This window comes from Phaenicophaeus curvirostris, chromosome 3, assembly GCF_032191515.1.
Source record: "Phaenicophaeus curvirostris isolate KB17595 chromosome 3, BPBGC_Pcur_1.0, whole genome shotgun sequence".
Classification (NCBI taxonomy): domain Eukaryota; kingdom Metazoa; phylum Chordata; class Aves; order Cuculiformes; family Cuculidae; genus Phaenicophaeus; species Phaenicophaeus curvirostris.
In genome coordinates this window covers 51756347-51770231 of record NC_091394.1, presented here as the reverse complement: position 1 = coordinate 51770231, position 13885 = coordinate 51756347, and the positions used below count along the sequence as shown (strand labels likewise).

General features: G+C 42.4%; 1 protein-coding gene across 1 annotated transcript; it reads left to right on the top strand.

Moving 5' to 3' along the window:
- The first annotated feature begins 5233 nt into the window (after window positions 1–5233).
- AQP4 (aquaporin 4) lies at window positions 5234–13726 on the top strand. The gene is made up of 5 exons (XM_069854016.1): window positions 5234–5286; window positions 9325–9739; window positions 10643–10807; window positions 11172–11252; window positions 13162–13726. Exons 1-5 carry the CDS (start codon window positions 5255–5257, stop codon window positions 13438–13440), a joined length of 972 nt encoding a protein of 323 aa, XP_069710117.1. The 5' UTR covers window positions 5234–5254; the 3' UTR covers window positions 13441–13726.
- The last annotated feature ends 159 nt before the right edge of the window (window positions 13727–13885 follow it).

Sequence of the window (13885 nt, the reverse complement as noted above, 5' to 3'; positions counted from 1 at the left end):
ACGTCAAAGAAATTTCTTTAGAGAGACTTTGAGAGCTCAGTCTGCTTAGCTTATAAAAGGATGATGAAGAGATGACTTGCTTACATTATATAAGCAACCTCATGGGGAGACAGTAGAAGTAAAAGAGGCTTTTTAATGTGGGAGAGAACACTGTAAAAAGAACCACTATATGGCAGATGAATTCAGACTAACTCAGTTTAGAGACAAAGACCATTTTTGGTGATGAAAATTATTAGCCTCAGGAATAAGCTACCAAGGGAATGGGTGGATTTTCTATCCCATGAGTTTTCAAATCAAGAAAGGATGCTTTTTGTAAAATATATTTAAACAAATTTAAGCTATTGAACCCATGAGGTAAAGTGTAATGGTCTGTGATATATAAAGTTAACTAGAAAATGCTGTGTTACCATCTAGTAAACTCCATGATTCTTTGACTGAGATTCATTTCTGTAGGAAGCTGTAGTGCTGGTGAGGGAAGAAGCTGAGCATTTGGAGCTGAGGAGCTCAGAAACAGCAGCAGAACTATAAAGGGGAGCAACTCAGATTGGTCAGGAAAGAATGGCTGGATGTTAAAGAATGTACAACAGTGGTAGATAAGATGTGGAGTACTACATTTTCTACACCTGATAAAATCCGTGAGTGCTTAACCAAATTTCAGTGTCTCACCTAGCAAAGTAAGACAAACCTCTCTGGCTCCACTGTTGGACCTGTTTTTCCCTCCTGGCACGTGCAGAGCCTCCTGCACCCTGCCCTGTGCTGCTGCATGTCATTGCACTCCCAAAGCCCACCCTCCCCCGCCCCAACAAGACAGCTACTTTTCTCTCCCATTTCCAGTTGCCCTAGGATCCTACCCCTGACTCTCCTGTACCCTCTGCAAGTGCCCAGGGCTGCTTTCCTGCTCCACCCCTCCAGTTCATCCAGCCCTGGTTGTTTCTGCCACTGAGACAGCTTTTTGCAATGGGAGTTGTAGCAGTTTGTGGTAGGAGGAGAGAAAAAGGGCTTCTTTTTTTTTTTTCATATTCCTAGCAAAGGATCTGTCCATGCCGTGTTGTAACTGAACTATTTCTAAAGATGAAAAGCCTCCAGGTGGTTCCTTTACTACCTAGATGTTAATTTTGCTTTTCCAACCATAATTGCTGCCTATTGAGGTGGAGGAAGAGAGCAAAGAAAAAGCAGTTAATCCAAACTGTCTCATGAGGGAGGTAATACAGCAGGGCTAAGGGAGCTCAGCAGTCATCTAAGTCCACAGCTTCTTGTAAAAACCTTTCTCAAAAGACTGAATGAAACACCCAAATGAATGACCATTTTGTCCCTTTCAGTTCTCCTTCTCTAGCATGGAACTCAATGTGCAGCTTGTGGACAGATAGATTCCACAATAAATACAGAAGGGGAGTAAAACTAAACCCGCTGGAGCGTGGCCAGCAGCAATGTCAAATCTCTTGAGTGATTTCCCAGGGAATTCTTGCTCTAAATGTCAGGAAAACATAGCCCTGCAGCCAAACCTGGACCAGACTGATACCAAGGCGTGACAAAATGAATGACCTAAGTAACAAGATTACACCACAGGAAAATTAAAACTTCAGAAATGTGCAAAGATCAGATTTCAATAACCGTTGCTTTATGTAAGAACCTTTTAGTAGATAAAGCTTAGCCAAAACTTATAAAACATAAATTGGTAAGGGGAAGGGTATTTATTAGTGGCAATAGAATGAAACTTTCAGTCAGTCAGAAAAGAAAGCCTCAGAGTATCTGCAAGCATCAGTGGTTCCTGAAAGGCTTACAGCCTGTTCTCAAACACTCTTGTTGACAGGAGCCAAGGAAGGTCACAGGAATTTGGTTTCCTAGCAGTGTGCACCACTTTTAAAACAGCAGCTGAGTCCCTTTATCACTCAAGCACTTTTGAAAATCCTCCTAGAGCCTCTCCTGCCAGCAGCAGCAAGCGTCCCTTCTGCTGTGATTACCTGCAGCCATTCACACTCATGGGGCTGTCAGGAGCCTCAACACCATTGGGATATCTGATCCTCCATCATCTGTAGCTAAAACTCACTAGTGGGTTCAAGATTTGTTGGAAAGGGCAGGAACATCCACAGAAAGAGAGGGGAAGAACGAGGGCATATGCATATAAGCCTCATTGCTTTTGGAAACTGGAAGCCTGAGGTGGTGCTGAGAGAGGAGCCGAGTGAGCTGAGGAGCTTAACAGCAGCAACAGTAAGGGCAAACAGTCCAGATCTGCTGGGTAAAAGTAGAAAAGGACTAAGGCACTGAGAAAATGCACAATGTTTCTAAATTATGGGGGGTTTTTTTGATTTTTGTCTTTCTTTTCTCTGCATCATTCTTGTCTAACAAACCAAATGATCTGACAGAGTTCCCCAGGATGGATATCCATGAGACTAGACATAGGAGCAAAGGGACTCTTCCCACACTCCTATTCGGTGAGGTGACAGAATCTAGACTCTCTCCTTCACATTGTTTTAGCTGGAATTAGCTGTCTGCACATTCCTTTCTGACTTTGGCAGTGTGCCTTCTCCTCCATAACAGGCCAAACCAAAATCCCAGATCCAGCGTGCTTCAACTGTTTGGGAAGTCCTTATTCAGAATGAGCATGTGTCTTACGTGTTGCAGCATCTTCTCACCATGGCTTATGTTCCTATGGAGATCTTTAATTCATGATGACCTAAAAATGACAGTAGAAACTCAGATTTTATGTTCAGTGAAGGAGAAGCAGAGGCATAGTGAGATTCTACTGCACATTTCTCCTCCCCTGCCCCCCGGCCCCAGAGATGGATTGAGCTTTAACACCATTTTTAAATTTCTCGTATATATTCTTTTGTAAGTTATTGCTTTAACTGTGTTGAGCAAGAGGAATATTTTATTCTTGGGTAGAAATCTAAAGTGAGTTTACTCAGGTTTTGTAAAGATGAAAATACATAAGCAAAAAATAAAAAAAGGAACCTATGTGGCATCAACTCCCAATGTTGACAAATTTATCCCTGGACAAACTGGGGCAGCTTTCCTCTGTTATTCAGTGCCATCCCAAGGGATGTCTTCCTTGCCTTCTGTGCTTTCAACAGAATGTAGTCTGTTTATTTGATCAGAGCTGGCACAGTGCAGTTTGCTCCAGGTTTGTGCCTGAAGCATTGCCTTTCCCTGTTCATGTGGCCACAACCTTTATCTAATCCTCCAGAAAATCTTTCGCAATAAGAATGGTAGCAGTGACAGAAGCTATTAGAGTTCTGGCTTCTCCATGTGGCAGTGATCTGCTCTGCAGATCAAAAAGGGCAGATATGTGCTATCTGCAAGTAAAGGAAAAACAATTGTTGGCTTTGCTAAGTAAATTTTGTTTGTGAACAAACAATCAGGCAGCAGAAGCAGAGTCCGCAAGGACTAAGTGTGTTGTCAGGGCAAAGCCGTGAAAGAAAACTCAGCCCTGGTTTTGAAACAACCAGCTCCAAAACTGGAAAGAAATCTGAGGTTTGTACGGGTGCCTTTTGTAGCTTTTGGAACAGCAGAGAAAAGATTTGTATGACAGAAGTAGCCATGGCGTAAAAGGCTGGATTAATCAGATAATGACTTCACCAAATGCAGGTGGGAAAAAATGTGACATGTTCAATCTATATCAAGAGAAGGTATTTGAAATAGAGCACTATAGAGGAGCTTCTTGTACAGTAATTCCTGGCAGTGGAGGGTAAAAGGAACAGTGATAAAAAAAAAAACCAAAAAACCTTATGCAGAGGAGCATCCTAATTGAAATCCTTTCACTGTGAGGAATTCCTCCTGTAGCGTTGACAGAAAAAGTTGGTCTGTGAGTATATGAAGTATATGATGGGCTTATGTGCCAATAAGACAGTGCTAGGACGTGCGGTTTCTGGAATCCCTGTAGCAGGTTGTGAAGGGACTGAAAAAACAAATAGAACAAATGGAAGAGCCAAGCTGTGTAATGATGACTGCATCATCTCTTGACTAAGCTCAAGACATAAGCAAATGAAATGAAGCTTGAAAACAAGAAAGACAAACATCCAGACAGCTGTTTTTCTTTTGCCATCAAATTGTGAATGTCTTTTGGTATCTTTTATGACATGGCTTTAGGGGAAGAGCAGGAAAAAATGAGAGAAACACCTACAATTGCACTATATGATCATCTCCATTTACCATAAACTGTGATTGGTAAGTACTTAACACACAGGCATGACTTTTTTTAATTATTGTGTGTACAAATTTTTCTAGGGCATCCTGAATTGATAGTGTTGTACATTATACCTGCTTTGCACCGGTATAAATTATTACCTACAATCTCCTCGAAGAAGCTAAGAAAGGACTCTGTGTCCATGTTTTCCATGCCCAAAGCAGTTCTTCAGACCTTGCACTGTTTCCTAATGGTCAGAAGGATTATCTGGTACAGTGTGCCCCATAAAGGCTCACTGATCATCATGCCAAACTTTTGATTCTTTCTCTGTTGCTGCATGGATGCATGGCAGTAGATATAGTTTCTCTGTGTATGCTATTTTAACCTCATTTAAGACACGAACTTATCCCTGAAAATGTTTTTTAATGTAACTGATGCACAGATTCTTTTACTGCATGCAAAGGTTTAAACTACCAAGGGGGAAAAAAAAAAGAACTTTCTAGATACTTTGTTCCATTTGCACTCCTGTCTTCTTCAAGCGAAGGTTTCTATGCATTTTCTAAAGAAGTAATTGTGCCTGGAAACTTAGGCAACTTTGGGTATTTTTATTACCCAAAAGGCTGGGTTTCCACTGGATTGTTTTCATGCTATAAAGTCATGGAGTTCTTCTTTGGTGAGGACAATCCGAATTTCCTCAACAGCATCACGGTCTAACTTCAGTTCTTCTCAGCGGCCTCCACTGACTTCCCACACTCGGCAAAACTTTGTTGAATTTAGCAGCTACCAACACATAAAACCACTTTGCCTTTTTTTGCCTCCAGTAAGGAGCTCTAGTAAGGGACTAATACACATTTTGGATGGATAAATTAGCTCCCCGGCTGCAGAGGTGCTTGGACCTTTTTTTTTTTCCCCTCCCGGACAGTGTCTTGCTAAGAACAAACCGAGCCCTTTGCGCCCTCCCCGATGCGGCGCATCCCCCGCCGTCGCCGGCTCCTTCTTTTAACGAGCGAGCCGCGAACCCCCTGAATTCATCTGCATATTCACATGATCTGCGGCGACCCGCGGCGGCCGCTTTCTCCATCCCCCTCGTCCCGCCGGGAGCAGCAGGTAGGGGAGCGTGGGAGCCGCGGCATGAGCGAGGGAGCGGCCGCGCCGCGCCGCGGGTGAGTGCGCTGGGGAGGGGGAGGGTGGGCAGCACACCCCACGCGAGGGTGATTTGATCGGGAAAAACGCGCGGATGAGGGGTACGACGCACGCACGAACGCGGGGAGCCGCTGCGGGGAGGGCTGGGGGTGCGGCGAGTTCCCTTTCCCCGGGGATCCGCGCCGAGGGGAGAGCCGCCACCCCACCGCCCTCCCTCCCCGACGGACCCGTCCGTTCGGCCCTGGGGGTTAACACTGGAGGTGCGAAGGGCTTCTGCACCCTGAAACTTCCCGGGTTTGTTTTCCGCTGGCAGTCCTGCGACTGAGGGAGGCATGTGCAGAAAGCCCAGCTGCCAGCGGAGCCAAAAAGCCGCAGCTCTGGGCTCCCCTTCCCACCTCTGGTATGGGCACGGGTTAGCGATCGATGGGAATGGTTGGACTCGATGATCCAGTGGATCCTTTCAGACCTGGTGATTCTATGATTCTATGACTCTGGTAGACACCTATGTCAGTCAGTCACTCGACATCGCACTGGAAAGTGAGTCAAAGCTATAATAAGCGAGTCCTGCAATAGTACGTTTGTTTTTGCAACACTAGCCTGTCCCTGTATTCCCCCCAGGTTGGCAAGCGGGTGCCTGATGTCCATTTGAGCTACAGCTGGCTGTGCCAGCACAGGTCGGGGAGTATCTGAGTTTGCTGTGGAGATGCCCCTGTAAATAGCTGCCGCGTGCACTGAACTTCTGTGCGACGCTGGTGTCGTGTGGAGGGGCTGGCTGCGAGCCCGCGCCCTGGCTGGTTGATCTGCTCCGAGAAATTATATTAGTTAGAAAAGGAAGAATTTTTAAAATACCTGCTTGACTTTTGTACTGAAACCTTTGTTATTATTTATGTTATTATTTATGTTGTTACAGCTTTGCAATCATAGCCATGCCTGCAGCCCTGATGGCAACATGACCTGTCATAGCCCGCCTTGCATCCTATCAGACACAATCTACTGTGTAATCTTGTAGTCCAGACCAGAGAATTTCAAGTGTGGCAACACCTTAAATTAACATGTGACTGTAACATGAAAGTTTCTTTGTGTTTTTTTCTGTTGCATTTTATATTTATCTAAGGGAACTATCAACACAACTGCTCTACTTTGATGGTGAATCATAGCTGCTGAAAGTCTCATTTTGGTATCAGACCAGGCACAGCCATCACTCTGCCTCATCTCTTTAGCTCATGCTGAAGAAATAGTGGATTTTTGAGATGGTGTTGATTTCTAGGTTGCTGACAGCCTTTGGATTTCAGTGGAAACCTGAACAGAGCTCAAACACAGTATTAAGCATTTATTAACATTTGTAAGAGGTTTTGCTGTGGGGAAGAAAGATGTGCAGTTTGAAAGAAAGATTTGGCCATGATGTGAGAGTTTTACTGGGTGTTGAAATCATAGAAAACCAGACTGCTTTAGAAGAACACGTGTGCATTAAAATAGATGTTTAGATCATTAACTGTCAAAGGATGTCCAACAAAGAAGTTCTACCACTTAGATTTTTTTCCAGGTAGCACACTGTTTTAGAAGAACAGAAACTTACTTTACGTTGATGAGGGAGCTTCTATGTTTCAGTTACGCTTTTGGATTGCATGCAGCATTTTTGCATTTTCAGGGCTGTAAATAATATTGACTGAAATGTTTGGACATGGTTTCATCTGGAGAAACAGTATGAGATTTTCCCTTCCTCAGTGGTAGCCTCCTTTTACACAGGCCCATCAGCAGTTCAGTGGGAGGTGTGATATTCAGATCTTCCCTGTCTGTCCCTCCCTGTGCATGCACGTGCATTCACAATCACTGCTGAAATGTTTTTCCAAGATGCTGTACAACTAGAGAGAAAGTGACTTGCACTTTTTTAATACCAAGCATAAATGTCCTTTTCTGTCCACTTCTACAGGTTGAAGGAGGGTAGTTGATTTGCAGATCTGGCTATTCTCTGTGTTACAGAAAGAGACACACCCAAGGAAGTCAGGAGTCACCATACCCCTCTCCCATGCTCCAAAAACCTACATTTCTCCCCCGTAGTGCACTCGGTGATTGGAAATTTTGCCGAAGTCTGGAATATAACAACAGGTCTGCATTTTGCTTAGCGAGTGAAAGCTCAGGGGAATCTAGTTTGCATCACAGCTGTGCGGGGGATGAAAGAACAGATGAGTGCTGCTTCCCTTCTCTGTGCATCCAGGTTTCTTTTCCTTGGGCTTCAGGATATGCTTCCTCCCTATGTAAAATATTCACGTGGGACATGCACTGGCAAAATGAAATTTTCACCTGTGTCTTGAATCAGGCCACTAAAATAAATTACTCATGAGGAAGTAGTAAGGGTGCCTTTACATTTCAGTGAGCATCTGGGCATAGAGTTCAAAGATACCTGTGAGCTTCAGCATTAGGGGAAGCAAGGGTTTTGGAGCCATTTTGAACAAAAAGTCTAGTCTAGATGGTCAGTCATTAACTGTCTGTTAATATGAGATCTTACAAAAACATCTTTCCATTTGTCTTGACTGTGCCCCAAAATCAGAAGATTTTGGGGATGACTTTGTTCTCTTTTGAGGTTCTAATTTTAATTCTTCTTTAGCAGAGTAAGTACCGCTAAAGTCTTTTGGATCACTTCACGAGCACTTTACACCAGCCATTTGCAGGAGATAATGTAATTCTTCTTCTCATCTGAGAGTCTAGAGAACTGAGATAGAGTTCAAATGACCTGTCCAAAATACACAGTAAATTAGCATAAGATATGAGACAGGGAAACAAATTATTTGCTCCAGTCACAGGATTAAATTGCCTTTCCCTAACTCACTGCAGCTGTTAAGAAATTCATGGGCTGTTCCTCTTGCAATAACTTGAAAAGGGCAGACATGCCTTTTATGCTTCCTTCTAATATAAGTGGCATTAAATATGCGTTGTAGCTCAGTTACCTTAGATAACTGAACATAAATTCATCCACCTTCCACTTGAAATTCTGTTCCCAAATGTAGCAGCTGAATATTCTTTCTCTTGTTTTCTACTTTCTGGAGGAGTTGGAGGATTTTTGCTTTTGTTTTTAGAGAAGAATCTTGTTAGCATTCCTTAGAAACTCATTAAAATGCTTCCCTTTTGGCTTATTCTCCTAATTTATTAATACCACAAATATCTTTCCTTTGGTGACCCACTTTCATAGGTATCTGAACATCTAGCAAAATTGTAACTCGTCAGGAAGACAGTGTAGACTAATAAATAGCATCTCCAGACAGAGTGGAAAATCAAGACACTTCTTTCTTTGCCACATAGTCCTACATGCCACACATACAGAAAATATGGCTCTATTCCCCAGCTTACTCGGAACCCTTAGCTAAAAAGAAAACACTTTATCGATTGTGCGATTGATTTAAAGGTTGGAATTTAGGATTGCATCTATTCTGCGGGCTGGGTTCAATTTTTTTCCCTACATCCACAATGAAGAAACTGCTCTTTGCATAAATATAAACTGAAATATTGTTCTGTGTGACTGTTCAAACAAATGGACTTTCTTTTATAGCTCCCAGGGCAACTTCCTAACGCTACACTGTTATCAAAATCATCAGGGTTTGACTAAGATACTGCTTTTTATTGAATTATCCTACTTGTTTTGTGAAAAGTACAGGTTTGCTCAGAAGAAGAGGATACCCACTGTTTTAATGAGAACCATGGCCAAGAGGCCACTGGAAGTGGCTGTACAGACTCTTTAAGTCAAGCAGAAGTCAGCCAGTGTAGGACAATATGCTTATTTTCATACTCATTTAAAAAGATACAGAGGTTGCTTTCTGGAAACTGAAGCTATACAGACAGAGTCATCACAAGGGATTATTAATTACCCTGTGTCCTGCAGACATTCAAATATTGGTCATATTTTAAGGGTGGTCTGCTCTGAGAGTGCAGTCTGCGGTTGTCCCAGCCCAAGGATACCCAGCACTGCCATCTTCTCTCCAAAATCTGCTGGATGGCAAACCCCTAACAGGAGAGCATAAGGCTTATTTGGTTGATTTCTGATGAAGCCTTGTTTTCCTTTTCAGTAAGTGTGGACGTCTCTGTAAGTGTGAGAGCATCATGGTGGCATTTAAAGGAGTCTGGACTCAACCCTTCTGGAAAGCTGTTTCAGCAGAATTTTTGGCCATGCTCATTTTTGTCCTCCTCAGCCTTGGCTCCACAATCAACTGGGGTGGAGCAGAGAAGCCTCTGCCCGTAGACATGGTTCTTATCTCCCTCTGCTTTGGACTCAGCATTGCCACCATGGTGCAGTGCTTTGGACACATCAGTGGAGGCCACATTAACCCTGCTGTGACCGTGGCAATGGTCTGCACAAGGAAGATCAGCCTCGCCAAGTCGGTCTTCTACATTCTTGCCCAGTGTCTGGGAGCCATTGTGGGTGCAGGCATCCTTTACCTCGTCACACCACCAAGTGTGGTGGGAGGCCTGGGAGTCACTGCGGTAATCACTTATCCTCTGGCTCTTGAACTAGACTAGCTTAGAGCCTAAGAAAATAGTGTCATGCAGAATAAAGAGAGCTCAAGTTGAGATTTTAAGAGCTTGCTGGTTTATTTATAACATCGAGACAGGGCTTCAAGCTCTCCTTAGGATGGGTTTATGCAGTGTAATATCTTTAGCTGTTCTTATAGAAGTTCTCTCTCCTAGAACTTCCCCAAATCTGATGACAGCAGGTAATGTTAATTTACATGCAAAATTTAAGTAATATATGCATGAAATGCCATTTTTATGTGAGCTGGGGAGGGGGAAATTAATTCTATGCCATTATGGTGGGGATTGAAAAAACATCAATTTAAAATGACATACTTTTGAAATAGATTGTGGCTTAGATTTCAGCTTTGTTCTAAACTAATAAGGAATGCCATCAGTTAGCCCTGACTTATTAAAAATGCACTTGAGCTGCACACTGCTTAATTTTTAATTGAAATTTAAATTAATTAAGTCAGGGCTAATTAATGAATTTATAATTGAATAGTAAATTACAGTGCTCCCAAGGAAAAAAATGGTAAAGGGGAAGTGCAGCATTTGCAAATCCCTGTGTAAAAATAAACTATACTTCTGCAGTCTAGCTTTGAAGTTCTTGTTGGAAGTTACTGTTAAGCCTTCTCTTCTGTGTCCAGGAGTAACTTCCCATGACTCTCAAAATATTAAAAAAAAGGAGGCATGGGGCAGAAAGTAGGGAGGAACCTGTACCTCTGAATTTCGTTGCTGTCTTTCATTGTGTACTGTTTAGAAATTGTGTACCCTTAAATTTACCTTTCATTGAAGTGCAATTAATATGTGGTGGCTTTCTGATTTACAAAATCGCCTTTGTTTCATCTCCGGTGTTTCTTTTCATTCTTCCAGGTACATGGGGATCTTTCCGCTGGCCATGGACTCCTGGTGGAGCTGATAATTACATTCCAGCTGGTTTTTACTATTTTTGCCAGCTGTGATTCAAAACGAAGTGACGTCACTGGTTCAGTAGCTTTAGCAATTGGATTTTCGGTTGCAATTGGGCATTTATTTGCTGTAAGTTAATGGCTTCTCTTTAAAAAATAGACCGCATATCCCTTTGTGACTACTTCAGAAGTAAATTGAAACTTCTGTGGCCTTTATAGCTGCTGTATCTATATAGCTGCTGTATTCTTTACGGATCCACGCCAAAACCCGTTGGGAGTAGTGGGAGGGTCCCATGTAGGGTGTTGCATAAGAGGTTGCCTGTTCCTGTAAAGACTTTGTTAACTTTGTGATAGGACCGAGGACAGTGACAATACTTGCTGACAAGATTAGAAACCATGCAAAACCAGGGTGTCTCCACAGTACAAAAACTAGCAGAAATCAAATAACTAGCTTCAAGACTTTAATAACAGGTAACGTTTTGTCTCTGCTTTAGATCAATTACACTGGTGCCAGTATGAACCCTGCTCGATCGTTTGGTCCTGCTGTTATCATGGGAAGATGGGAAAACCAATGGGTAACTTTGCTTTCATGGTTCCTTTATCATAGCAACAAACAGCTATCAGGATTTCTCACACATTACTTGCTTTTGGTTATCTCTCAATATGTCCCATAGAGACTGTCACTGAGGGAGACCTACCACAAGCTTTGGTATAATTTTGCTCCTTGCCTAGGACTGTGGTGCAGTATGCAGCACAGTGGAATAACATCTTGCTATTCAAGAGGCGTTTTGTGGAGGTAGGAGCTGGAATAGAAAGGAAATCATACAAAAAGTTCAAAACAAAAAGAGCAGTCCAGTGAGACTGAAAGAATTGAACTGCTAGGAAGAAAAATCCTCCAAGGTAGATTATAAACCCCCTGGTCATGCCGGTGAGGAGTTGTGGAAGTAATTCTGTCGGCTTCACATTTCACCTGGTTCTGCAGCAAACTGGGGCAGACATACAAAATGAGAGCAGGGACCCTCTGTGATGTGGTTCCTGGGGGATAACCTGCCTCAGCAAATGCCCGCAGTAAGAGATGAAGGGGTTGCAGTCTGGTCTTTGCAGACCAGACCAGATGTTACCTGCTTCAGTTTGAAACCATCAGCTTAGCTAGGAGTATTTGCACAGGAAACAATTTGGTAAACAGATTGCAAACGATGCAGTCATTTTCTATAGTGTCTCACTGTTAAACTTATTAAAAACCAATTCACATTTTATAAGGGAAAGATGGATTGCAGCTCAGCTTCACCTAATTAAAGACAGGGAAGGCACTTCTAGGTACACTTTCAGTGCTATCTGTAAGAGCTGCATATCACAGTGCATATAAGGATTTTCTTGTTTTTTAAAGTATGAAGCCCACTGTAGCTAATAACAGAAACAGCATTGTCTTCAGGCCCTAAGGCTCCAATTCTGCAAACACAATACCATGTGTAACTTTGTTCCCAAGGGTTATCCTATTGAGGGAGCTTTACCCAATTATTAGTGAATGGCATGTTCATATGAAGAAATGCTGTATTTTTTCACAAGATTAACTATCCATACTCTGAGGGAGCCTGTTATTTATAACTAAAGCTATAAACAATAAACAAATGTACCATGTCGAAACTTATAGGAAAAGTTCAGCTACTGCCCTGGTCACTTGAAAAGATGGCCTTTTCTCCTCCTCCAGAGCAGTGACATTGGCATGTCACTGACAGAGCCCGTGGGCTTCTGCCCCTACTTATGTTACAGAACTGCTGCATTTCGTGCTGAAATAAGTAGGTACCTTACCAAGTTGTATTCGTCAGTTTTAATTGCTTATTGAAATTAAACAAATACTGACTGCCTGTTGAATTATGCTTACTCAGAAGCAAAATTTGGATTATTTTGGAAATTTGAGACTGAAATACAGAAGTAGAATTGTTTGTGTATATGCTAGGAAAAGTTTTGTTTCCTTAAATGTCCATTGTCTCCTTGGGTGAAAATGCAGAAATAAAATCAGTTTTCTGCATTGGTGCTTATTTTATGTGTCATCTTGCCGACAGTCTATATATATATTATCCACAGCTGCAATAAACAATCAAAATATAGAGAAGGCCTCTTGGAATAACAAAAAGGTTTGTTCGGACTAAGGCCATAAGCTGCACAAGAGACTGCCTTTTGACCGATTTCGTCTGTGATTTTAGAGCAGTCACTTCACTGCTGAGCTGTAAGTCACCATCTGTAAGACTTGTGGTAGTTAATACTTCCCTGCCACATAAACCAGTATGATGACAGATTTCATCCCAGTTTATTAAAGTCAGAGAACTACGCAACTGTGCGTTTCTGGAAAGCAGAATTGGTTTGAATGATTGGGCCAGTGTATTTGCAGAAATTTTTCTGAGTAAAATCTGTAGTAACATGGTTTTCTGTGAGATCCTGGCTTCTTTATTTGCTCTAGAGCTTAATACCTGTCTCTTTTTTCAGGTGTATTGGGTGGGACCAATAATAGGAGCAGTCCTTGCTGGTGCTCTTTATGAATATGTCTATTGCCCAGATGTTGAACTCAAGCGCCGTTTTAAAGATGTCTTCAGTAAGGCTACCCAGCCATCCAAAGGGAAGTACATTGAGGTGGATGATAACAGGAGCCATGTAGAGACCGATGACCTGATCCTGAAGCCTGGCATAGTTCACGTGATTGATATCGATAGGGGTGAGGACAAGAAGGGAAGAGATCCATCCAGCGAGGTGTTGTCTTCAGTATGACTAGCAAGAAGCACTGAAAGCAGAGAGCAGCCTGCTAGCACATCCACAGATATCCTTCCACCTATCAAAGAAACAGATCTTCTCTAGACTGAGTGTCTACCATTTCTTAAAAGGTATGGTGTGGGCAACTGCATGATAGTGGTGTCACGAATCCATACACCTGCTCAGTTGGAAGATTAGGACTTCGCTATAATTAGTATTCCCCATCTATTATTCCAAATTAAGATTTATTCCTTGTATTTTCCCTTCCTTCTTTCTGGAGCAATCCCAAAGTAAAAAAAAGAAAGAGATGAAAGCACTCTCCTTTAATATATCAGTCAATAATGAGATAAAGATAGAGATGTTTAACATTCAGATTGACAGTTAAGACATATCAGGAAATGCCTATAGACATGAAGACCTACTTATCAGATTGTTCTTCTGACACTTAATTGTCTGTTGTCAG

What these genes read in the sequence shown, in the direction of transcription:
- AQP4 (XM_069854016.1), top strand. Translation starts at nt 5,255, where the DNA reads ATGAGCGAGGGAGCGGCCGCGCCGCGCCGCGG. An exon ending in GAGGCCTGGGAGTCACTGCG is followed by an intron (nt 9,740 to 10,642) that starts GTAATCACTTAT and finishes TCATTCTTCCAG; the next exon opens with GTACATGGGGATCTTTCCGC. An exon ending in CAATTGGGCATTTATTTGCT is followed by an intron (nt 10,808 to 11,171) that starts GTAAGTTAATGG and finishes TCTCTGCTTTAG; the next exon opens with ATCAATTACACTGGTGCCAG.